This window comes from Carassius gibelio, chromosome B23 (assembly GCF_023724105.1).
Source record: "Carassius gibelio isolate Cgi1373 ecotype wild population from Czech Republic chromosome B23, carGib1.2-hapl.c, whole genome shotgun sequence".
Taxonomy (NCBI): Eukaryota; Metazoa; Chordata; class Actinopteri; order Cypriniformes; family Cyprinidae; genus Carassius; species Carassius gibelio.
The window spans coordinates 8,163,238-8,187,767 of NC_068418.1; the positions used below are offsets into that span (position 1 = coordinate 8,163,238).

General features: G+C 36.7%; 2 protein-coding genes across 3 annotated transcripts; one reads left to right on the forward strand and one right to left on the reverse strand.

Moving 5' to 3' along the window:
* The first annotated feature begins 555 nt into the window (after positions 1–555).
* LOC128011541 (mitochondrial glutamate carrier 1-like) lies at positions 556–4,940 on the forward strand. Of its 2 annotated transcripts, none has more exons than XM_052594050.1 (9): positions 556–701; positions 1,014–1,139; positions 1,458–1,513; positions 1,862–1,952; positions 2,041–2,159; positions 2,588–2,780; positions 3,282–3,436; positions 3,525–3,600; positions 3,709–4,940. In XM_052594050.1, the coding sequence occupies exons 1-9, from the start codon at positions 682–684 to the stop codon at positions 3,866–3,868; spliced, it is 996 nt and encodes a 331-aa protein (XP_052450010.1). In that variant the 5' UTR covers positions 556–681; the 3' UTR covers positions 3,869–4,940. The 2 variants fall into 2 exon arrangements, with proteins under 2 accessions (XP_052450010.1, XP_052450011.1); XM_052594051.1 differs by having other exon boundaries at positions 2,591–2,780.
* Positions 4,941–6,333: 1,393 nt separating this feature from the next.
* Positions 6,334–24,324, reverse strand: LOC128011543 (CD9 antigen-like). Its single transcript, XM_052594053.1, has 8 exons — positions 24,147–24,324; positions 17,276–17,375; positions 12,224–12,321; positions 11,991–12,065; positions 11,802–11,885; positions 11,327–11,389; positions 11,081–11,164; positions 6,334–10,353 (listed from the first exon to the last, which is right to left on the reverse strand). The coding sequence occupies exons 1-8, from the start codon at positions 24,213–24,215 to the stop codon at positions 10,288–10,290; spliced, it is 639 nt and encodes a 212-aa protein (XP_052450013.1). The 5' UTR covers positions 24,216–24,324; the 3' UTR covers positions 6,334–10,287.
* Between the last annotated feature and the right edge of the window lie 206 nt (positions 24,325–24,530).

Below are 24,530 nucleotides of genomic sequence, written 5' to 3' on the forward strand. Positions count from 1 at the left end.
ATATTGAAATTTGAAACTTATTGTGTTCTGTTTTTATTCACAATTTTTTACAGTGTCCCAACTTTTTTGGAATCAGGTTTGTAAAATAGAAGATAAAAGCAACACGAACATGTAACTTACTCTTTTCACATACTGCTTTATAAAAGTAAAAAATCTGTAAGATGAAGGTTTTGCAACAGACTGACAGTAATTTTTTTTTTTTTTTTTAAATATAGTTTAGTCATTCATGTATAGTATAACATTCTAGACGTGTAAGTGCACATTTAGGAAGAAATCCAACATTCTTTAAAAAGATTAGATTTTTTTAAATGTAAAATGTTTTTTCAAAGACTTAAGACTTCTAAAACTTATAAATGCATTTAAATGTACTTGTCAAAAATCCCTAAACACACGTGCAAGTTTGTATGCAGTAGTGTAAGTGTTAAATGTACTCGTCAAAATCCCTAAACACACATGCAAGTTTGTATGCAGGAGTGTAAGTGTCTCATTGCATGCTTACTGTAAGAAGACCCTGCTCCTCTGATTGGCCGTGCAGTCGGTTACAGCAGAGACACACGGTGAGGGAGTGAACGCCTGAGGCTTCTGGGAGGGGTTATCATATATAACCCCTCTCTGCTGCTTTGCACAGTGACTGCGCCTCTGTCTACCACAGCCCTCTAATCAGACCACAAACCTCTCACCATGGCTCAACAACCAATCAGGTATGAACCAGAACAACTGTTGTGTGTTGTGTTGTAGTCAATAAATACTGCCGTATTGGTGTAGTTAATCAGTTTATTCTCTTATACACACTGGGACTTTAACATATTAAAAGGGAAGTAATTATAATTAAATAAATAAGTCAACCTGACATTGCCTTGCTTCTTTAAACCTTTGCGTCAAAGCAATGCCTTGATTTTGCATCATTGTTAAATGGAGGAATAGGTTAGGAGTGATGAATGCATTAGGAATACAATTACTTAGATTTTTTGAGGTATTGATTCATACATTTGCTCTCTTGTGTTTGTTTCAAGCCTCCCTGCAAAACTCATCAATGGTGGAGTTGCTGGACTGGTGGGTGTTACCTGTGTGTTTCCTATAGATCTGGCCAAGACAAGACTCCAGAACCAAAGAGGAAGCCAACGGGTTTACAAGAACATGTATGTATGCATTGCACATTTGTAAAATTTGGTAAAAATTGTAATATCAATGCAAAGCAAAAAAGACTTACTTTTACCCCTACACTGAACACTTGCAAGTTCACTCAACCATAAAAAGAAAACACTTTTTAAAAAAGAGAGTTCCTGGGAGTGAGTGAGATAATTACCTGTCATGGAGGCTTGAAACTCGCTTTTCTTTCTCAGAACATTATGGATTAGTGAAAAGGGTGCAGCTCACTCAGTATTCATTCTATACTGCAGCTTTAGAATGGTGACTTAACTCAGTAGACAACAATAACATATTATTATTTCGATTAGGATGGACTGTCTGATTAAGACTGTTCGATCTGAGGGATACTTTGGAATGTACAGAGGTAAGTAGTTTTAGAAATTTCTTAGAATTTGACCTTCATTTTTTCCTTTTATCTAATGCCCCCGAGCACATCGTCACGATGCAACATACCTTGCATGTCAGCACTTTACACCATTGCATAAAGAAGACACATCAATCCAAAGTCAATCCAGTCCAAAGCTGTTGGTTCCTGTGACCTACTTTTAGATATTTGATATAGTTTGCAAAAAAATAAAAATTATTGATGTATTATGTATCAACTCATGGTAAGGAATTATAAGATGATCCAAAGCAGGAATTTCCTCCCAAAACTTTGAACCTTCCAAAATTTTAATTCAAAGTTTTCAAAAATTTCCCAAAATCCCTACAGGTGCAGCAGTCAACCTAACACTGGTGACTCCTGAGAAGGCCATCAAACTGGCCGCCAATGATTTCTTCCGTCAGCGGCTCAGTAGGGGAGAGTATGTTCTCTCGGCTTCTATCAAGAAATTGTACAATACTCAATAATAGTTAAATGAAAAGGTTGAATGATCCTCACCTGTGTTTCAGACTCAAGCTGAGCGTGTGTCAGGAAATGTTGGCTGGGTGCGGGGCAGGGATGTGTCAAGTCATTGTCACAACCCCGATGGAAATGCTCAAGATCCAGCTTCAGGACGCAGGACGACTTGGTGAGGCATGAATACTGACCCAGGTTCACCTTCCATTACAATCAGTCTTCAATTTTCAATACCTTCCCAATGTTCATGATGTAAACAATCATACAAATTTGTGAATATTTCCTCCTGTACTTCATCTCCGTCTTGTATCTAAGACTTGTTGAAAACGGGTCAACAAATTTTGTTTGATATGAGCCAGTGGTTCTCGACTCCAGTACTGGGGACCAACTGCTCTGCAAATTTTGCATGTGTTCTTTAGCGAACCTGATTCAGATCATCAGCTCGTTAGAAGAGAGCTTCATGAACGTATGTCAGATAACAGGGACATACAAAATGTTTAAAGAGGTGTATCCATATGATTGGAGTTTAGAACCACTGATTTGTTAGGTATTCTTTCTGCAGGAAGTTACTTGACAGGCTGTGCCATCTTTTACATTCAGCAGCCCAGCAGAGAAAGTTACCCGTGCTCCACACTGTGAAACTTGGGACGGCCAGTCCGGTCCTGAACTGTTCGTACAATGTGGGTCCTGTGTCTTCAATTAGGAAAGTTTCAGCCATTCAGATTGCCCAGGAACTGTTTCGCACAAAGGGCATCCAGGGACTTTACAAAGGACTCGGAGCAACTCTCATGAGGTACGACTAGCAATCTATTCCAAATTCAATCCTCTGCTTAAACTCTGGTTCAAGTATCACAGTACCTCTAAACTAAATACCACAAGGAAATACTGGTGTAAAGCAGGGGTGTCCATTCCTGCTCCTGAAGGGCCATTTTCCTAAAGAGTTTGCTCTGACACATCTGCATGGAAGTTTCTAGTGATCCTAAAGACCTAGTTCAAGTGTGTTTAATTATGGCTGGGATTAAACTCTGCTTAAAGATAGCCCTCCTGGAGTAGGATTGGACACCCCTGGTGTACCATGTTCGACCCAAGTTGGATTATGTTAGCTGGCCAGATTATGTTAGGACCTTGAACAAGTGGCATCATTCCTTTCAGGTTTTAGGGGTAGGTAGGGGTTTAGGGTTGTATATGTTTGCTAGGTACATTCAACAAATAATGCTGATCCATGAACGTCCAACTTGGGCAAGTTATCTCTTGAGACATTAGTAAAATAGGACCTTGGGTCTTCTTCTTACAGGGACATCCCTTTCTCAGTGATTTACTTTCCACTGTTTGCCCACATCAACAAGTTGGGAAAGACTTCTGAGGATGACAATGTGCCTTTTTACTGGTCATTTATTTCGGGGTGTGTGGCTGGATGTACAGCGGCTGTGGCAGTCAGTCCTTGTGATGGTGGGTCTTCAGGTCTTGCTAAAGAACACCTGTTTGAGTAGATGTTAATGTATGTGCAAAGACTAAAGTTGATCCCATCTCTATCCAGTCGTGAAAACCCGGCTCCAGTCACTCAATAGAAGTGCAAACGAAGAAACCTACAATGGTGTGGCAGACTGCATCAGGTAAAGCAACCTGGTTAATGGACATTCTGGGGGAAAAGAATCAGTAACCATTAATGCAATTTTCTTTTTCGGCTGTGTTAATGATGATCCCACTCTTTGTTCCTACAGAAAGATAATGCACAAAGAAGGCCCGACTGCTTTTCTGAAGGGTGCCGGCTGCAGGGCGCTGGTCATTGCTCCACTCTTTGGAATTGCTCAAGTGGTTTACTTCGTTGGTGTTGGGGAATTTCTTTTGGGACAAACACCATTCAACCTTTACTCTGTCTAAGCTATGAAACCACCTGCATTAAATTTTAAAGACCAACGCAGCTATGATGCGACTGTTTATCTGAGAACAAACCAACTTGCTCCCATGACAATTTGTAATGATTTGTAGGAGAAGGCAAAATCATTCAAATCTGGGTCATACATAAACATATAACCCAAATCTACCATTACTGTAATCTGGAAAACAGCTAAAAAGTTTAAATGTTTCTATATGAACCAAATTATAGGACATCATACACTAACAAACAAAACTCAACAAAAGTTGTCACTGGAGTGGTACTCTTTAAAAATTAATATTTACCACTAATTTTTATAAGGTACTCCTATGCACTCTTTAGGGGTAAGTAAGGTACCAAGGTGTATACCACCCCAATACCTTTTTTTTCTTCTTTTTTTTCTGTGAAGCATAATTTCATCATCTCACACACACTATTATGTGTTCTATAATTGTTAAAGTGTGTTGAAAAAAATGGTTGTTGGAGAAGACTGTTAATGGCTTGGAGTTTAAGTTCATGTCTTTACATGATATCTATAGCATATTCAACCGGCTTATTCAGGAAGCTACATCATTGCACATGGTTGTTTCTCTTTCTTTTTGAAATGTTTGGTCAGAACAGTCAGATTTATCCTCAGTGAGGGTTGATTTGAAAGCATACAGCCATGACTCAAGCTCTCAAAGGGCCAGAAAATCATGCAATATCATTTTTTATACATGTCCTCCATTAACAATTTTTGTCCTACCGTTTTTGTGAGGTTTTGTATATGCACAATATTAATGGAGGCACTGCTGAATAATGTGGACATTAGCATGGAGGCATACCTATGAGGAGATTGTTATACAATATACAGTACACGGCTCTGAAGAGACACACAGAGACAGGATGTTTGATTCCTGATGAAGTGAGGCTTTCTGTTCCACCTAACCTTGTTAAATTGTCATACTTATGAATGTGTAAACATCTTGAACCATTCCTGGGTATTTGAGTGTGCTAAACGGAAGAAATATTGAACAAAACTATTTGAACAATGGTTTGACACAAGGACCATAAATAAAAATGTTTTGTTCTTATTTATTCCACAGTGTTCCTAATCTTGCTGTTAGTATGTGCACATTTCAAAAAAATTCTTAAAAACTTTTTTTTAATTTAATTTCTTTTTATTTGGAATGACACAAAATTATGGTGTTTTTTTGGATAAGCTATTCTCTATTTGGCTTTGTATTAAAAAGGACAACATAAGCCATAAGTGAAAAGTATGACTGATATGCTTTGTAAGTGGTGGTGGTAAGAGATATGAATGAAAAATGAAAAAATAAATCTACCAAACAAAACCAACTCAGAACTAAGTTTAGGCTAAATTAGTTGAGGTTATCAGTAAGTATAACATTTGCTTTTATATTTAACTCAAAATAGACATGTTTTATATAGTGGGTATTATATTATGTGTGCTTTAATACAAACTTGCAAAGTTAAAGATTCAAATAAAGCATGCGATCTCTAAAGTGCTTGGTGAGTGTTAACTAAGATCACATCTGTGTTGGTGAAAAGTGCAAAGTGTGCACTGCAGATGAAACATTAGCCTGATTCTGCCCTGGTGCTTCCTGCATAGCATGCACTTGCAGCTGACGTGCATTTCATGCCAGCAACACAAGTCCAGATGAAGACCTGCTTTAAAGTGGCGATGTTGCCAGCATGACTGCAATGTATGAAAATTAGAGTCATTGTAATTATAATGTAATTTGACCTCTGACCTCTGTATTTAAAGGCATAGAGTTATTCCTGCTGGTTTGTAATACAATTACAAATGAAAGTGGCATTTACATCTGACTCTAGTGCTTGTGTAGCATCAAATACAAGTGGCAACAGAATAATTAAATTATCTTAAAAATGTGAACTTTTTAAAATGTAATTCATTTTTTAAATAAATAGTTCATATCAAAACAACTACAGTTTTTATTGCTTTAACTAATTAATGCTCATACTGATGTATTGGCAAACTCTATTTGGTGGACCTAAGTAACATGACAAAACTGCATGATCTATTTTTAGAATTAATTGAGTTGCAGAAGCTTTACTTTATTCTTTGGCAGAAATTCAGAAATTCTGGTGACAAATTACAGAGTGTGGGTATTTAAACACACACACACACACACACACACACACACACACACACACACACACACACACACACACACACACACACACACACACACACACACACACACACACACAATATAAGACTCAAGCCTATGTCATGTGATACAACATGGATTTGATTGTGCTGCTAACATTTCACTTTCAGAGCCTTCCATTGCAATCAGTTAAAAAGGTGACCGGCTAAGGTCCTGTGGTAAATCCTAGGCAGTCTGCTCTGAAAAGCTGGGCCACCCATAAAAAATGTAATTCAACAGACAGGCCTGACAACCAATTGGCAACATGAACACAAAGATCGACAAAAACACAAGAATCAGAAACTTCAAACTATTTTATTGTTCTCATGCTGCAGTGTTCCTGAGAAACTTGAATGCTATTTTGAAATTGTTCTTCAGAAAAAAATAAATTAAACACAAATTACAAACACTAACATTAAAAGAATGCAGTGTTATTTTTACAGTACGAAAAAATCTTGACATTGTTTACACAAAGTGTAGGAATGACACACTTAATAGTTTAAAACAGAGCCTCTACTCGAAAGCCACACTACATGCTCCATGCTAGTTATTTTACAGTCTGAACAGGGTTGAAGATAGATCTACATCAGTATTGAATGTGAACCGAACACTTCTGTCATGTGTTACTCTCTGTTAGCATTGACTATGACGTATCCTAATCGCTACTCTAATGCCGTTTCAACCTGAGGAACTTCAGCAGTGACACACCAGCAGAAATACATCTGACCAACCAATGACTGCCACTTTATAAATAGCAAAACAGGGATTTTGTTCCTTTCCCAATCCTTTCATTAAAAAAACAAACAAACAACAAATACTATGTTGCCTTTTCAGGCACCTTCAAATGCATAATATGAAACCAAAGTTTCTGTACACTGGTCAAAACTGCCTCTATACACACAATACAGATGGCCATGATCGCTACACCTACAATGACAACTTATGAAACTCTCACAGATACATACACAGAATGTTAGACTGCAGATCATTCACATTTACTGTTGCAGTAAATTTTACTGTTGCCCCACACAGATTTTGTGTAAAGTTGGTCACATTCATTTTCCACTGACCAACAGAGAGCTGCTTGGTTTGAAAGTGACTTCTGTGTGAGCTGCACTTGATGCATTGCTACACTATTGATAGTAGGCCATCTTTTCTGCTAAATGTTGCTGACATATTGTCAAAGGGAATGTGTGTTGAGACTGTAAGTACATCTGGACCAATTCAGTTCAGTATGTGGAAAATTAGATTCATTACAAATTGGAGTCATTTCAGTGTTCATTTCAGAATCCTGAATTTGATCTTTCGAAGTTGAAGAATAAGTGACAATTTTTTGGCCAGTATAAAAATTTTAGGTTAAAAATGCGGGGTTCAATAGTATGAGACCTCACTGAAAATCTGAGAAACCAAATCCAATTAAAACCTCAAAACATGTGGTACAGATGTCTTTGAGTTCCTTTCCTGATCCTGTTTCCATCTCTGCCCCCACCCCCCCACCCCCACTAATTAAATAAGTGAATGTGTGTACAAAGAAATTCACATGGACAGTCTCCCAATTATTTCAAAGTCAACCAATGCATTTATAACGTATGCAATTTATATGCATGTTGAAATAATAAAAAAATAACTCTTCAGTAACCCTTTATTTTAAGGTGTTCTTGTTATACGCTACATGTACTTACTATTATAATAACAACAAACTATGACAGAAAGCTCTCGGACTAAATCTAAAATATCTTAAACTGTGTTCCGAGGTCTCACGGGTTTGGAACGACATGACGGTGAGTTATTAATGACATAATTCATTTTTGGCTGAACTAACCCTTTAATTAATATCACTCAGTACTAATGTTTAATTACATTGTAACAAGGACACCTTAAAATAAAGTGCAACCAACTCTTCTTCTAATTCCACTACTTAAGCACACTGCTTGAATCATCCTCAACTGTTGAATGAATCAAGCAAATGATTCAAATGTTGTTCATGTCTGATCCGTTTCATATTCACAGCGCAGAGGGTTGGATGCAACCAATTATAGAAGGCTCAAGACAGTGTCAGTGGATCTTCAGAGTCTTTACTTAGCAACATGTGTAAAATAACCAGGCAACTCTACACCATAAGATCCAGCTTGGGAATGAGAAGATTTGCTCCATCGTGCCAGAGAATACCGGGCTGTACCGTTATCAGTAGGGGCTTCAGATGAGCCTGGCTATTACATAACACAAACCTGATCATCTGTGGGTCAATGTGAGTTCAAACGCAAGAAAAGCAGAGCCGGGAATATGTGTCAGTGTGCCTTTCCTAAATTGGAAAAGACGTGGAGAAGTTCAAAGGGGAAGCAAGACTGAAAGGCACAGTTCAACTAAAAATCACCCTGGAGATGTTCCAAACCTGTATGAGTTTCTTTCAGCTGTTGAACAAAGAATGAAGATATTTTGAAGAATGTTGGTAACCTTATATTTCATATAGTAACCATCAACTTCCATAGTATTTCTCAATAGTGTGGAAGCCAGTGGCTAACGTCAGCTGTTTGGTTACCAACACTTTTCAAAATATCTTTAGTGTTTAAAGGAACTCATACATATGGAAGCCTGTTTTTGCCACAGAATAAAACAATTAAAAAGGTAATTCCACCCTTTTATCTCACAATTCTGAATTTTTGTCTTGCAATTGTGAGTTTACATCTCACAATTCAGATTTTTTTTTTCTCAAAATTGAGATATAAACTCACAATTGCGAATTATAATGTCAGAATTGTGCTATTTTTAGTTGAACTGTTCAATTTTTAGTTGAACTATTGAACTGATATAAAGTCATAATTGCAAGTTATGAAGTCATAATTGCGAGTTATGAAGTCATAATTGCGAGTTATGAAGTCATAATTACAAGATATAAAGTCATCATTTCTACATAAAATCAGAATTGCGAGTTATGAAGTCAGAATTGCGACATAAAATCAGAATTGCGAGATGTAGTCAGTATTGCGAATTTTAAAGTCAGAATTGCCATAATGAATTGCAAGTTATAAAATCAGAATTGAGATATAAAGTCAGAATTCCAAGATAGAATTGCGAGACATAAAGTCAAAATTCCAGGATACGCTATAAATTCTGAATTGCAGTTATAAAGTCAGAATTCCAAGATATAAAGTTAAAATTGAGATATATAAAGTCAATTGCAAGTTATAAAGTTATAAAGATATAAGTTCAGAATAGTGAGTTATAAAGTCAGAATTGAGAGTTGTAAAGTTATGCATTGTGAAGCACCTTTATTTTTAAGAGTGTATAAACGTTCAATTCTGACTTTTGTTCTCGAAACTGTGAGTTTTTTCTTACAACTGTGAGACATATATTTGCAATTGTGCATTAAAAAGTCCCGTTCTGAGAAGACAAAAAAAAATATTTCTCAGAATTGCGAGTTTATGTAACACAATTCTGACTTCATCTATCAGAAAAGTGAGTTTATATTTCACAATCCTGAGAAAAAATAAAAAGTTAGAATTGCGAGATAAAAAGTTGCAATCATAATTTAAATTGTTTTATTCACAAGCTTCCATACATACAGGTTTGGAACAACATGAGGGTGAGTAAATTATTATAAAACAAAAATTTTTGGGTGGACTGTCCATTTATGATATGGATACAAGTATTCTTCTGAAGATCATCGACATGTGTGTTTCTGATCCTTCGCATTCGGATCCAGGATAGCATTTGTTTGCGATTGGAATGTGTCGGTGATGTAGAAGACTACTTTGTTTGTGTACAAACGTAAAGCGAAAGGCATCTGTGGGTCTTCTTCTCACAGTTCCCAGCAGCCGTGGGTTTGCCACTGAACCCCTGGCATCACATTACACAATATTTTTATCTGACATGCGAAGCCACGCAGCAACAGCCTGGAATAGCATCAATACCTAAATCTGCAAACTATCGCAGGACGAGCAGATCAGTATGCACTAGAACTGAAGTCAAAATCTAAATGATATTAAAACGAATTTAACAACTTCCAGTTCTGCACCCAACCAGCAGGCATTAAATAAAGACAATCCAGCAATTTGACAGTTTAAACGACGAGGCCGGACTAACCATTGGTTGGTTGAGGTGTACAGGATTACGAAAGTGGAGTTTGTTTTCAGCTCCTGAATGGCAGAAGAACACCTTGAGCTCGGTTTGAATGTTAATGTTGTATATGCAAGTCCAGCAAAGGTTAAGCATCAAAGGTGAAAGGTCAAGTCTAGGTGAGGAAGACTGTGTTAGATCACCTCCCTGCTATTCCGAATTGCACAGCATAGGACCATACTGAAGATCATGCCAATGATCTGTAAAAAGAGAAGACGTTTTGCATGAAATACACACTTGTACTGTACATAAAGTGCACATTATTATAAAAATGTTTGGTTTTACAAATATGATTATTATTCAAATATATATATATACACCACCATTTGGGCTCAGTAAGATTCTTTTTAAAATAAATGAATCATTTTTTTTCTGCAAGAATGCATTTACAAAAATAACAGTAAAGACATTTAAGTGTTACTAACCATTTCTATTCTTAAATAAACAAATAATGTTATTTTGAACTTTGCATTCATCCGAGAATCCAGAAAAAATATTTGACAAAAATATGGAGCAGCTGCACCCGTTTTCATCATTGATAATAATCATAAAAGTTTAGAAAGAGTTCTAAAGAAAGATTTCTGAAGGATCACTATCAGGAATATACATGATTTGTATTATTTGATTGTAATAATATATTAAAAAGAAACATTATATTTTAAACTGTAATGATATTTCACAATATTACTGTTTTTACTGTACTTTTGATTAAATAAACGCAGCCTTGATAACCAAAATCATCTTACAAACCCCAAACATATATTTATTTATTTGTTTATATAATTTCAAAAACATAATCCAAAAGAAGGAAAATTATAAGGAAGCCTTGCTTTTAAAATTAAAAGTATTCAAATTATGAAGTTTGAACAGGATCAGGATATAAACAGACTTTATTGACTACAGTGAATGACATAAAGGTATTTTTACCATGACTCCCGCGATTCCAATCCCCACATAACCCACGACGAAGAGCTTACTGTTGAAAAACTCTTCAATGGCCACATCACATGTCTGCATAGAGTCAAACACATAACTGACTGATTAATAATATACATCTTGGCACCACATCGTCCTAAAAAATTCAGCTGAAGAGATATCACACTAACTGAAGTGTTATAGAGTGTTCTACTAACTGCATTGTTAATTGTTCTCACCTGTGCTTCAGTCTCTTACCTGGTTTGATCCGACGTCTTCACACAAACTGGTTTGTGTTGAAGGTGAGCCACAGCAGTTCAGCTGCAGATTTAAAATGTTACAAATTAAAATCTTTTATAATAAGGGTAGACAAATACATAAACATAATATATGTTATATTTATATCAGTTTCTGTATTGATAACAAAAACTATAAAAAGTCATTTCCGGTAATTAATATAAAGCTTAAATAAGAAAAACTGAAACCAAAACATAAAATGTAAATATTTCCTTGGCAATAAACTGAATTGTGTCTCAGTAGTACATTTACAAAAACTAAAGATGAAATAAAAATAAAGAAAAATGTCAAAATAACATTAAATCACAAACTAATTTTATTTAAAGTATCATTAACATTCAAAATGGAATAGTTTAAGTTTTCCACATTATATTTACTCTTCCTGTTTAAAATCAACAGTGAGACACAAAATATGAAGTGAAAAGTGTAAACTCACAATTAAATGGTAGGACTGGATGGTTTCATTACTGCCTTTGATTCCTGCTGATTCGTCATAGAACTGCTTTATTTCCTTAATGATCTAAAAAGGCAAATGAATAAAACTTGTGTTGTACAAGTCAGGCTGATTTGATTTCAAATGAACTCTGAATCAACATGGCTGGGATCTTTTGCAGTTTAGTAGTACCTCATCTTTGTTGAGGAACCCAAACACTCCTGCAGCCACTTCTGCCCCAAAGATGACCAGAAGACAGGCGAAAAACTGCCATGCAAGAGAAACAGCACCTGGGTTACGTCTACCATAGATTTCAAACAGCAGGTTTCTTATTTTTTTCTATTCTCAAATCAGAAAGTTTTAAATAAAGCAACAACATGCTCAAGTTTCCTGTCAGTGAACGATATTGTTTGTGACACACTCACCAATCCCAGAAGGCACTGAGACTCCCTCACGGCACCACAGCAGCCGAAGAAGCCCACCAGCATCACCAGAGCCCCGGCCACGATGAGGATATAGACCCCTGCGCAGGACACCACAACACACACACACACACACACACACACACACATTGGTCGCAAAAACGTATTTATTTTAAAATAGTTTCAATAATTAATAATAATGGTGAAAATAATTCAAAATTCCAGTTCTTTGGACTGTTTCTTTTGGTGGAAAGATGATTACAGCAATTGACTGCATTTTGAATGAAAAGCACTTGAAAGCTTGAGGTCACAAAACCTTGAAGGATGCAATTCCCCCCCCCCCCGATGAGAATCGTTGTCGATGATTTTCATTATTCAATAATAATCTATTTTATCAATTAGTTGTAACAGCCCTAGTCTGAGGTTTCATGACCCTTTAGCATGCAACAGTCTTTATTTCACCAATCAAAAAACATAGAGGCCGAGAATTGACCTAAAGTACCAGACAAAGAACTCTTAAGGACACAACTTTATCAGGGGAAGACGCGACACATCTGAAATCAAACTGGAAACAATCAGGAAGCAGGAACAGGAAAATCCACCTGTCACTCAAGTGGCTACGCCCTTAATTAGCAGAGGTTTTAGGTTTAATATAATTTAAACGGATGAGTTATTAAAAAATCCACCCCCCTCACAGTTCTCATGAAGGGCAAAAATTTGCTATATAGACCAAAATCGTTTTTTGAGTTTATAAGAATTACAGTTTAAGTCACTTCTGTATAGGCTTCACGAGAGAGAGCGGGAGGTTGCTGCTTGGTTTGAGCACAGCGTGACCGCCCACACCCCTTCAAGATGATGTCATTGGTTTTCACTACAGCCACTTCCCTCAACTTATTGTCCTAATTAGAGCAACATAGACAGAGAGTGTGGGGTGCATGAATTCCCATCTGCCTCTGAAACAGAGCAGAGCCACGACGAAGTCTAATGCCTGACAGGTTCAGTCAACATCAGGGCATGGAGAGTCAGCGTCCTAATACTTACTGATCTAAGATCAGCTTCCTCAGACTCAGAGTGTAATCTAGAGACAGGAGCTCTTTAGTTCAGCATGGGGAGTTCATCCTGAGCTGATATAATTATGCCACAGGAGACCTGGGACAGGTGGGAAGTCTGGAAATGAGATCGAAGCTCTCCTGAGAGATAGAGAGAGAGACTGTAGGGAATATTGTGACCCTTTATCTTGCTATATCATTAAATAGGATAACAAGGCAGATGATGAGTACTTATTATGCTGCTTGCAATGTCACCCTTTAGTATAACATATTCATGATTCAGGCCAGGGTATTAAGAGTTTTGAAAAGGTGTGATTTTTTGACCTCATGCTCATCAAGGAAAAATTAGTTTGATTAAAATAAAATGTAATTTATTCCTGTGATGCAGTGCTGAATTTTAAGCATAAGTACCCCAGTCTTCAGTGTCACATGATCCTCAAGAAATCAGTCTAATATGCTAATTTGCTGCTCAGGAAACATTTCTGAGTATTATCAATGTTGAAAACATGTATGCTGCTTTAGTGTGATATTGCTTTTACACAACAGCCTGATAAACAATAAATTACCACTGAGTATCTTACATTTTAGACAGTGTTGCCAGCTTGAGCAGTCAATGGCAATAGATTTAAATAAAATCTAAACGGGATTACAGTCCACACAATGAACTGGTGTGCATTTCAGCCACTCGCTGGTGTAACAAAAAGAGTCTCTGAAGATCCCCATCACTAGATACAAGCAGATTGATACAAACAGAGAAAAGTCCCTGCTGTTCGGTTAAACAACAGACATTTTAATTTCCCAGAAAATATACTTCCTCTGTGCAGAGAGTGTAATATACTCATGCAGAAAAAACTCACCACTATCTCAAGCATTTGCGAAACAACAAGAGTAAACTGAGATGAACGAAAACGAAGTGTGACAGAGAGAGTGAACACAACCTTTATCTTCCCTCTTGACTAAAATCAATCTTGTCACATGCTGATAATATTTACACCGTTGCTACAGTAGCCGGGGAGAAGACAAACCTTTGTCACTGCTGACTTTAATCTAAAAATCATGTAAAATGTGTGTGTGTGTGTGTGGGTAGACAGGAAGGATAAGGAGGCTGAACTGGTTAATGTCAGCACTGTCAGGTGGTTTATTTCAGACGATTAAGGTTTGGATGGTTAGCATGCTTCAATTAACCCTATTCTCATGTAGCCAGACCTTCAGACCTTGACGAAAGCCACTAGAAGGCAAGTCTGCAACCATTAGCCGAAAAAGTATAGCAGCTAAAGCTAACGCTTCTGGTCTTGCAGTACATGGGAAAGGAATCCAAAGACAGGTTATTTTTTTATGGATGTCAATGGAGGAGAGGCTTCACTATGCTGAATAAACAGCTTTTTAGAGGAAATGGCTCATCGTTTAATGAATCGACAGCCTATCTGCTAATCTTCAACATGTTTTACTCTGTTTACTATGAAAGAAATGGTGTTTTGTATGGGAAGTCACTGACTTTTGGGATTCAGCTTACAGTGCTTCTCATTCATTCCTATGGGATCCATAAACGGCGACTGAGTGTCACACAGCTGTGAGTGAAGTTCAGTGAAGTCAAGGCTGTAATGTGATTGGTTATTACGGCACACGTGATCCAAGTTAGCGTCATGCTTTCTCCAGTAGTAAGTAATACAGACCCTCTCATCTCTTTATAGTAAGACAATCTCTGGTTTCTCTGCCTTGGCCGCTTTGAATGGCCAAGAACTGCCCAAGAGGCCACATGACTGACAGGTAAACTAACCAATCACATTTCATGGCATCATGGTATCTTGTTTATGAATATATTCAACCAAAACGATGACATTTTCGAAACACTGAAGTGTATAATTTTTGTGTGCGATATGCATCAGACGTTCGGCCAAAGGTCCAGAGGCTGAGACTATGCTACATACTATACAGGGGTTGCATATAACACAACCTTTTAAAACCACTCATATTATAACACATAATTCAATAATATAAAATAAAATAAAATAAATGAAAGGGTTAGTTCACACCCCCCCCCCCCCCACCCCCCCCCCCCCCCCCAAAAAAAAATGAAATGCTGTTAATTTACTCTAATTTAACCTCATCCAATGCAGGACTTTTTTCTTCATTAGAACAGCAGAAGAAAACCATCGTCCTTGGGGATTCATAAAATGCAATGTTCAGTTTCTTGCACAGACCAATTATTTGCTTGATAAGACTCTAATTTGTTGCCAGAAGCCATAGGTATTAATTATGTGTTGCCTGATATGCTTTTTCAGACTCTCAAAGTGATGGTAGGCATCAACTTACATTTTATGAATTACCAATGAATCTCCTTTACTGTTCTACTCAAGAAACAAGTCACCTATATCTTGGATGACCAAGAGAATGAGTAAATTAAAGAAATGTATTTTATATTTTTATTTATGAATACCTATTTATTTAGTCATATAACATAGCTCCACTATGCTTTTGTAATATTTTCTAACATATTTTCTTTTTAATAAAACCATATACATTTCAGCACAAACAATTTGAATACACCAGATAACGAGGGAATTGGGAGGAACACAGGTGAATAGAATGACTAATTAAGAGACAATGAGGACAGGAACAGGAACGCCCAAATAAGGGCACATGAGAGATAAACTGGGTCAAGGAAAAACATGGTGAGCAAAAACACACACAGACAGGTCTAAAGTCCTGACACACACACCGTATGACAATTTTAAATCATTTTAGATGTACATTTATTATTATATAAATATATAGTGGAAATATATGGGTGAATCCATAATGACTAGTTTCAGTAAGTCTATAAAAATAAATGTATGTGGGTTGTATTTGTATCTAACATGAAAACACGATTGTGTGTGAAGCAAATGTGACTGTGGTTTGCAGACTGAAGTTAAGAAGATGACAAGACTTGATGTGGGCTGTAAAGAAAAGACTGTGTGACTTAGTCTTGGTCATTCACACTGGTTTTCTCTTCACAGCTTTAAGAGCCGAAACCCACAGATGAGGGTGATGTCAGCGCCTAACCCAAGCGTGAGGAGGCCGTCTGAGGATAAGAATACAGTATTTCCTGACACCATGACGCTCTGGTCTCCTCTGCATCCAGATATAGCACTACACAACCTTCCAGGTTGAACTGTTGCTACAGCAAACCTGAAGCCTTGTGAAACCTCCATGTAAGCACAACGTGAAGCGTCCCTGTTTTCAGAAACACCCAGAACTCAGTGTGTCTCACGAGGGCTGGGCAGAAGGCCGTGGAAACTCTGCCACCCTGAGTGGCCTCAGATGTTTCCATCCCAATAAACACCAGCTCTGTCTGACGCTGCTATATTTCTCTTTTTAAGAGCTAGAGTGAGGTCCAAAACTCAGAAAGCACTCAATTAAATGCATACTCTTTTTCTTCTTCTTTTTTAAAAAATATTTTTTTCAGATTTTTCAGAATTGCAGAATCCTTAAAAAATAATCCTATTTATTTGTATATAATTTAAAAATAATTTAATTAAATTGATAATATAATATATGGTTTTATATTAATTATTAATTAAATATTATTAAATTCTACTATTTCATTCATTTTGTAAATGGAATAGTTCTTGTAGCATAGCTTTGTTATTAAAATATATTATCAGTGTAAAATGAATAATAATAAATAGAGAAAATCACTATAATCAACAATGTCTCTCTATTTCTCTTTTAAGGGATACACTGGGAAACCACTAAATATTTGTTTAAACAAAAAAAAATAATAATAAATAATAATAATAATAATAATAATAATAATATATTCCATATATATATATATATTCTGGACTATGTATCCCTGCCTCTGCTGAATAGTTTTTATAAAAAAAAAAAAACATTTAGATATAAGAGACAGAAGTATATTTTTGGAGAACTGGATGCTGTCCTCTGAGAAGCTGCCAAAATTAGACATACCGTCTATAAGGCCTTAAGAAATATAATGAAATTTGATCAATGAATGACTTACCGATGAAGAAGGTTTCAGGGCCGTCTTCTCCGAGAAGAGACACAGTATTTGGATCAAGTCTGAGCCAGAGGCCCACAGCCAGAACCAGCGAGCCTATCAACTGCAAAAACAACAGCGATAGATCTTGAGAGGATCTCGTTTCAGCTCCAAAGAACACAAAAGAGGACATTTTTGAAGAATCATCATCAGATCAAATCACTACACAACACATTACATGACGATACGTGCTAAATGACGTCAGCGGAAGTTCAGTTCCTCCAGATAAGAAAACACCGTCAGACACTGTTTATCTAAGGCCTGACCATCTCAGCACCCTTTGGCTTCAGTTTTCCTGCGGTTATGGAGAGGTGGCACAGATATTTCCACTTCTGCTCTTAAACCTGAGAAATGACAGCTGAAGGCCAAACCATGACATAATAAAAGCAGGCTGTAGAATTCACCATTAAGCAAACTCTAATCACTGCTGACAATGAAGCAGACCCTCGTCTGTTGGAGTAGAGTTTGATTTGATTTCAGTTTTACACTCTTGGATCACTGCCACCACTGGGTGCAGTTTCTGGAGCCCGATGATTGAATAATGATAGGACTACTACTGCTAATACAAATATTAATAAAACATCATTTTTAAAGGAATATTTACCAGAAAAATGATGTACCAAGATTTATTCAGCAGAAGAAAATGAACACAGTACTATATATATATATATATTTTAATAGAATCAATTATTTAGAGATGCTTTTGGTTAGTAATATTTAATTAAACCATTAAAATGGAACTGAAAAAATAATGGAAAACAAAAACTGAATTTGAGAAAAAATAAAATCATTTAAATGTTAATAAATTGCAGTTAAATATTGTATTTTTCATAATTTCAATTAATGACATTTGAATATAATTTAATCAACAGAGTCAAAAAACAATTTTAATAAAAACGAAATTCCGAAAAATTTGTAAGAAAAAAAAATATGATTTTTGAAAAATAAAAAACTTATTGGAACAAATAAAATGGACTTCAAAAGGGCCCTGAATTTCTCAAATTTGGAGAGTGTAAGATGTTAAAATGGGCTTTTGTGTAAAATCAACACCTCTGGGATTTCTCAGGTCTGAAGGGCAAAGATCATCTAAGGTCATGAAAAATCATATTACATGTGTTTAAAAAGAAATCCACAAGGATGATGCAAGACGAGCAGCACTTTCCTCAGCCTCTCGCTCATATAACACCCCTCCAGCCCCCTCCAACAGTGTGTCCCCCACCTCAACAGATCTCCAGCGCTCATCAGGAGTTATCTCTGGGACAAAAGACCAACTGTCTGTCTGTTACACACTGCATGTCTGCACGTGCGTTTGAAAAATATCATTATAACATAAATAAATATGTGCATATAAGTTTCTTGAGCAGCAAATCAGCATATGAGAATGATTTCTGAAGGATCCTGTGACACTGAAGTCTGCAGTAATGATGCTGAAAATACAGCTTAGATCACATTTGACAATAGATTCACACAGAAAACAGTTATTTAAAACTGTAATAATATTCCACAATATTACTGTTTTTATACATATACATATACATATACATATATACACATATACATATATATAAATTTAAATACCGTAACAATGCACAAATAATAGTAAGAATAATAAATAAAAGAATAAGAAAGACAATTAAAAACATTTAAATTGAGCAAATGCCAGAATGCTAATGGAAAACATATTGAAAACATATTGGCTTGTTAATTTTTTTTGGGAGTTTTATGGTGTCCCACATTTTTTTAATGTAATTTCCATAATTTAAGCATCAAATAGAGTTTTCATTTGTAGCAAAAAAGAAACGGGCCATAATTAAACCAGCAGACTTTGCTTTGGTGCTTCATGTTGACCTGAACACAATATGAACTCCTGTCTGCATTCACTAGTGAAGAACTTACAGCAAACACCAAAACAACTATTCTAACGCTGGAAAAGAGCTTCAACCCGAGTCGTTACGGAACAAGAGGAACAGAGAGAGAACTGGTCAACCCAAACCCAGGAAAAGCTGATGAGATCTCCTGGTGGAAAACAGTTTCCATTTTAACAGCGCTCATGTAGTGCACTAAACCACACACTATACTGCTCAGAGTATACACATATACATAGCTTTAATACTAACAAATGTGCATTGTGCACAAGTAGTACTCCAAATAAAGTTTCATTATAATTTTATATCAGTATAAGTACTAAGCAATGTCAATAAACATGGTTAATGGGTTTGAAGCATACTTAGTATGAAATAAGAGTATTGTGAATGCATACAGCGCCCTTGTTGTTAACATACACTATAATGTTTACAGTAAAAGCTTGTGGGAGGAAAGGGAGAGTGTTCTGTTATCTGATGATCACACACACACACACACACACAGGAAGTCATTTAAACGCCTAATGGTGTTTACCACAGAGCAACTCCTGTCCTGTTAGCATCAATTACAGGAGCATTAGCATAACTCATCTGCTAATGTGCCCTTCTTCTTTGGATCGAGTCTGAATGGTCAATAGACCAGCTGTTGATTAAGATATATAAACCACACACAGTCCAGTCCAGCCGAAAACAACACGAGGTTCGCCATCCGCATCACTCCTGTCACAGTAAGGGCTCACTTCATTTATCTTTTCTTCAACTCTGACCTCCCTCTTCTATGCCTTCCTGTCTGCTGTTCCCCTGACAATACAGATGTGCAATCTGACAGCATTATTAATAATCAATGAGGCTCTCTGATTCAACACACATCATGGGAATATGATTCACTCTCGACAGAATAGATCATCCAAGATAAGACATATCTGTTCGGATTCATGGGTAAAGCATACACAGAATGAAATCAACCAGTAAAATACATATCTATATATATATATGTGTTAAATAAAGGGTTCAAAACAAGTTATACCATGTGTAATTTCCCAGCAGTGTGTAGTTAATCATTCATGACTGTTGAAGCTGACAGTGTGTCGTCACAGATGTTGTCCATATTAACACATTCCTTTAATAATGATGATGATAATCACAAACAGCCACTGCATCCTACACGCCGTCGGTCAGACAACACGGATGATAATACCTGCGAGATTACCGTCAGAGATCATTATCCTGTACGACTTCCTCTCTCTGTCCTATTCAGTCCTAACTGTGCCCATTTTCCATGGCTGAGCTGCCAGGTTTATGAGGGAGAGAGGTTGACGCGGCTGGAAACTAAAAAAATGGTTCCTGTGACACTCTTTAGGTTTTTGTGTCAAACTGAACAAAGCAGAGCTCCCGTGCGGAGATTTCTCTGGTTAAACGCGCACATTTTTGATCAAATTCATCCTTTGAGTTATTGGTATGAACATTATAGCTACATTTTGAGGAGAAGCAGAGATTGTTAATCCAAGATCTTCTTAACACTAAATTTTAAAGGACTTCAGCTCTTCTGTATGATAGAATAAAGGTGCTGTTCAAAAAACTGGTGTGTCACTTTAAACCAAGATGTTTATGTTGACCAAGATTGATGCATTTCATGTGTCATTTTACTAACGATGCTCTTGCGTTCACACTGGTTAACTAGGTCAGGATCATACCAACTGTCTCTCTCTCACAGTCTCTAACCCTTTTCTATCCTATTTCCGCGTCGGCCTCTTAATCAGGCTTGACACTCTCTATTCTTCAGTTCTATTTAACCATATTTCCCAGTAACACATTAAAGGACAAAGGCCTGGTCTGTCCACTGCTGGGATATTTTGAAAGGACATATAAAGTGTGGAGATGAAGCTCATCTGGAAGGCCTAAAGCCTGACTTGCAGTGCCAACAAAGCCTTACAAGAGCAAAAGGGATGGACATTTGTTTCACAAGGTCTCCTTCAAAACACCTCCAACACTGATGCACATCACAGGTGTGGAAGTGGAAACAGTTAGACTGAGTAATACAGGAGCTTCCTTTGCCTGGAAAGATATGTTTGGATAAGATCAGATAATGAATGCTTGGAATGAAATGGTGCTGGGTTTACTTCAAAGCAATTTTCTATCAGCAATGCTAAATCACAGAATTGATTAGGCAAGTATCACATTGGATTAAATGTGCAAACACAGAATAATAATTCCAACACTCCGATAATCTTTGATTTCTTCACTTATTCAAAATTTTATCTTTTTTACAGTGTGTATACTGCTTACTGTTTTTGAGAAAAGTATACAGTATGTATTGTGCAAGCTGCACTATAAATGCATGCTTATATGATGCATATTTACAGTAATAAAGTGAGTCAGTGAATGCATTTTATTAACTAAATGGCTTTATTTTTGGTAAGTCTAAAATTACATATTTTCCACTCACTGTACACTTCACATGATTTTGGCAAATGTAATACAGTAGATAATGCATGTATTAAAGTATAGATTTCGGACATATTTTCATATGTCCTCATTTAGACAGCTAAGCACACACATGTGTGTGTGTGACAAACTGAAGGTCCAGCTAAATTAAAAGGTCACTTGTTTGGCACTTTGGCAAAACCTGCTGCTAAAATGGCTTCAAATGTGGGGAAAAAGCATGGTAATGTAATATAAAATACTAATAAATCTTACCAAGAGTTCTGTTATTGTGGAAACAGAAAATGCACATACAATTCAGACTTATTTAATAGGAACTTAGGCGTTTCTGTGCAATGCTTAAATGTGGTAACCACATTCATTTAAAATATGGTAACAGCTCCAATATACATAAATAAATAAAAAAATACTCTGAACTTAATAAGTCAGGATGATACACCCAAAGAAAGACCTCTCAAAACATTCTTGACCCATTAATTTTCATGAGCTTGTCAGTTGTTCATGATTACTGGAAAAGGTTTTATATGTATTATTTATTTAACAGAGAGCTGTGCTTATACAAATCTATGTTTATAATAGAAATGCTCTCATGGCTTTTTAAGATTGTATAACTTTCAGTGATTTGTTCTGCCTGGAAATGACTATTTTTAAAGTGCCTCTGTATGTCCAGGTTTATCTGGGCTGCAGGAAGGCTTGTAGAAAAATACCACCCCAAAATTCAAATGCTCCCACAACTGATTCCTCTTTTTTTATTAATATCCTCTTTTTTTCTAATATTTTATTTTAAGAATAATTATTATGATCACTCAGATTAAGAAATTATTTGAATGCACGATTAAATTCAGCAGTTCATTCACTCTAGAAAACTCTGAAATCATGAACTGTAATGTTCCTCCGAGAGAAAACAGGATAGACTGCTTGCCGTTCCCCTAAGTTTATGGTAAATCAGATAAAAGGGTCAGTTCAATGAAACATAGCCAGCCCTTCATTAAATTGTGATTCCTGCACCAGTTAGTACCCAGGTAAGAGTTTCATACATTAATCAATGCGTGTTTTAAAGGGATAGTTCACCCAAAAATGAAACGTTTATGTTTATCTGGCTTATCGCAGACTTATAAGTGCATTACAGCCACCTATCTCTTAAATGGACCATTGACGCTCCTAATTGAGATTGTAGATAGAGTGTCAGTGGTCTACTTGAGAGATAGGTAGCGGTAATGCACTCGTAAGTTTGCGATCCACTGTAAAGCAAGAAGAAGAAGAAGACGCCTCACAAACGAGCCACTGAGAACACACTCAGGAGAGCTTTAACAGTTCCGACATTGGGTGAATCGGAGGTAAAAAAAATTACATAAATACTGTTCAGTTTCTTGCACAGAGAGATGGTTTTGTGTTTTTACATATTAGTTTATCATCACGAGCCACATGTGTTTAATTGGACTTTGTTTGTGTATGTTTTTTTTTTTTTTTTTATTGTATGTTTTAGCCTGATTCCAATCCACTTATCCATTATAATACCTTCAGGCCCCGTTTACACTACTGTGTTTTCATTTTAAAATGCTTAACTTTTGCTATGGTTATGCCTATTGTTTAGACTAATTCAGCGTTTTCAAAAGCATCTGACCCCGTTTTAGTTTGAAAACTCGAAAAAACTTGAAAACTTGAAAAATGGGGTTGCATTTCAGTGTAAACGGACTAAAACTGAGACTTTTGAAAACGATGGCGTGGCTGCCCATGTGATCTCACTGTCATGTCTCTGTCGAGTATGTCGCTGTATTTTTGTTTTGGCATGACTCCCAATCGACATTGTGCCAGTGTCTAGCAACCAACTTCTTGTTTACACTTTTATGCCCAGTATCTGTATAGGAGAATTGTATTGGTAGTTTTTAATTGCATTGGTAGTTTTTAACGAACTAATCCACAATTCACTGAGTGAGATATTTCATTCGTGATTTGTGAATGAAATTATAATATTTAACTTGTCAATGAACATTTAAAAGTAAATTTGATAATTCATTTATCACAGATGAACTGAATGACTCTGATATCCGATGGACTGAATGAACAGGGCATTAATAAAGGACAATAAGAATGAATGAGTGAATCATTCAATGTTTCATTTATAATAAACAAAGCTCACAGCTCCACCTGCTGGCGGACAGGGTTATTGAACTAATCAATCAACAGATTTGAACCAAACTTGAAAAGATTCAAAAGATTCAGTCGGTGGAGTGAATCAAAAACTCCCAGTGCCACAGAGCACCGGTGTCTGGCTGCTGCCCTCCAAACGAACACACGCTCAAGGAAAAAGGGGCGGATTTTCCCCAGTGGAAAATCTGATCTGAGTCGTACAGCAATGACTTCAAGCCTGCCCCCGAAGCTTTAAATTCCCCCCATAAAGTGCGTAACACACCAACACACACAACGAATAAATGACACGCAAAGTGCACACAAAACTGAATCCACATTGTACAATATTCTAAAATACCACACATGATAGCATGCAAATACAACACAAATGCATTGCTTACCCAAAATATAAAATTGAACACGAAGAGGAGATATTTCACACATTTCATCCCGCCTTCAACCTTCCCCATGGTGAAAGTATAATTTGAAGGGCTCTTCTTTGAAAACAGTCCGGCTTACGGTGTAAAACGCGTTGATGCTGCTGCAGTGCACGAGCTCTAGTCAACATCTGCACTAGCAGCAGCGGGTGATCGCTCAGTCCCGCCCCACTGAATAATGTGTGAGGGGAAACCCGAGGGGGGCTCGGGACGGGCAACGGTCCAGCCGCGTTCTGCACAGTGGCTTCTTTCATGGGACCGCGCGATCCCAACCAAAACAGAGAAATCTTTAAAAGGCTTTTTTGTTTAATGGAGAACTCCAGAGCACAAGCAAATAAACATTTGGAA

Bases quoted from the DNA above. Each gene is read 5' to 3' on its own strand.
- LOC128011541 (XM_052594050.1), top strand. From the start codon at position 682: ATGGCTCAACAACCAATCAG. The intron at 1,140-1,457 runs GTATGTATGCAT...TATTTCGATTAG, and splicing joins CAACGGGTTTACAAGAACAT to GATGGACTGTCTGATTAAGA. The intron at 3,437-3,524 runs GTGGGTCTTCAG...ATCTCTATCCAG, and splicing joins GGCAGTCAGTCCTTGTGATG to TCGTGAAAACCCGGCTCCAG.
- LOC128011543 (XM_052594053.1), bottom strand. From the start codon at position 24,215: ATGGGGAAGGTTGAAGGCGGGATGAAATGTGTGAAATATCTCCTCTTC. The intron at 17,376-24,146 runs GTAAGCAATGCA...TTGTTTTTGCAG, and splicing joins TGTTCAATTTTATATTTTGG to TTGATAGGCTCGCTGGTTCT. The intron at 11,886-11,990 runs GTACTACTAAAC...TTGCCTTTTTAG, and splicing joins GGTTCCTCAACAAAGATGAG to ATCATTAAGGAAATAAAGCA.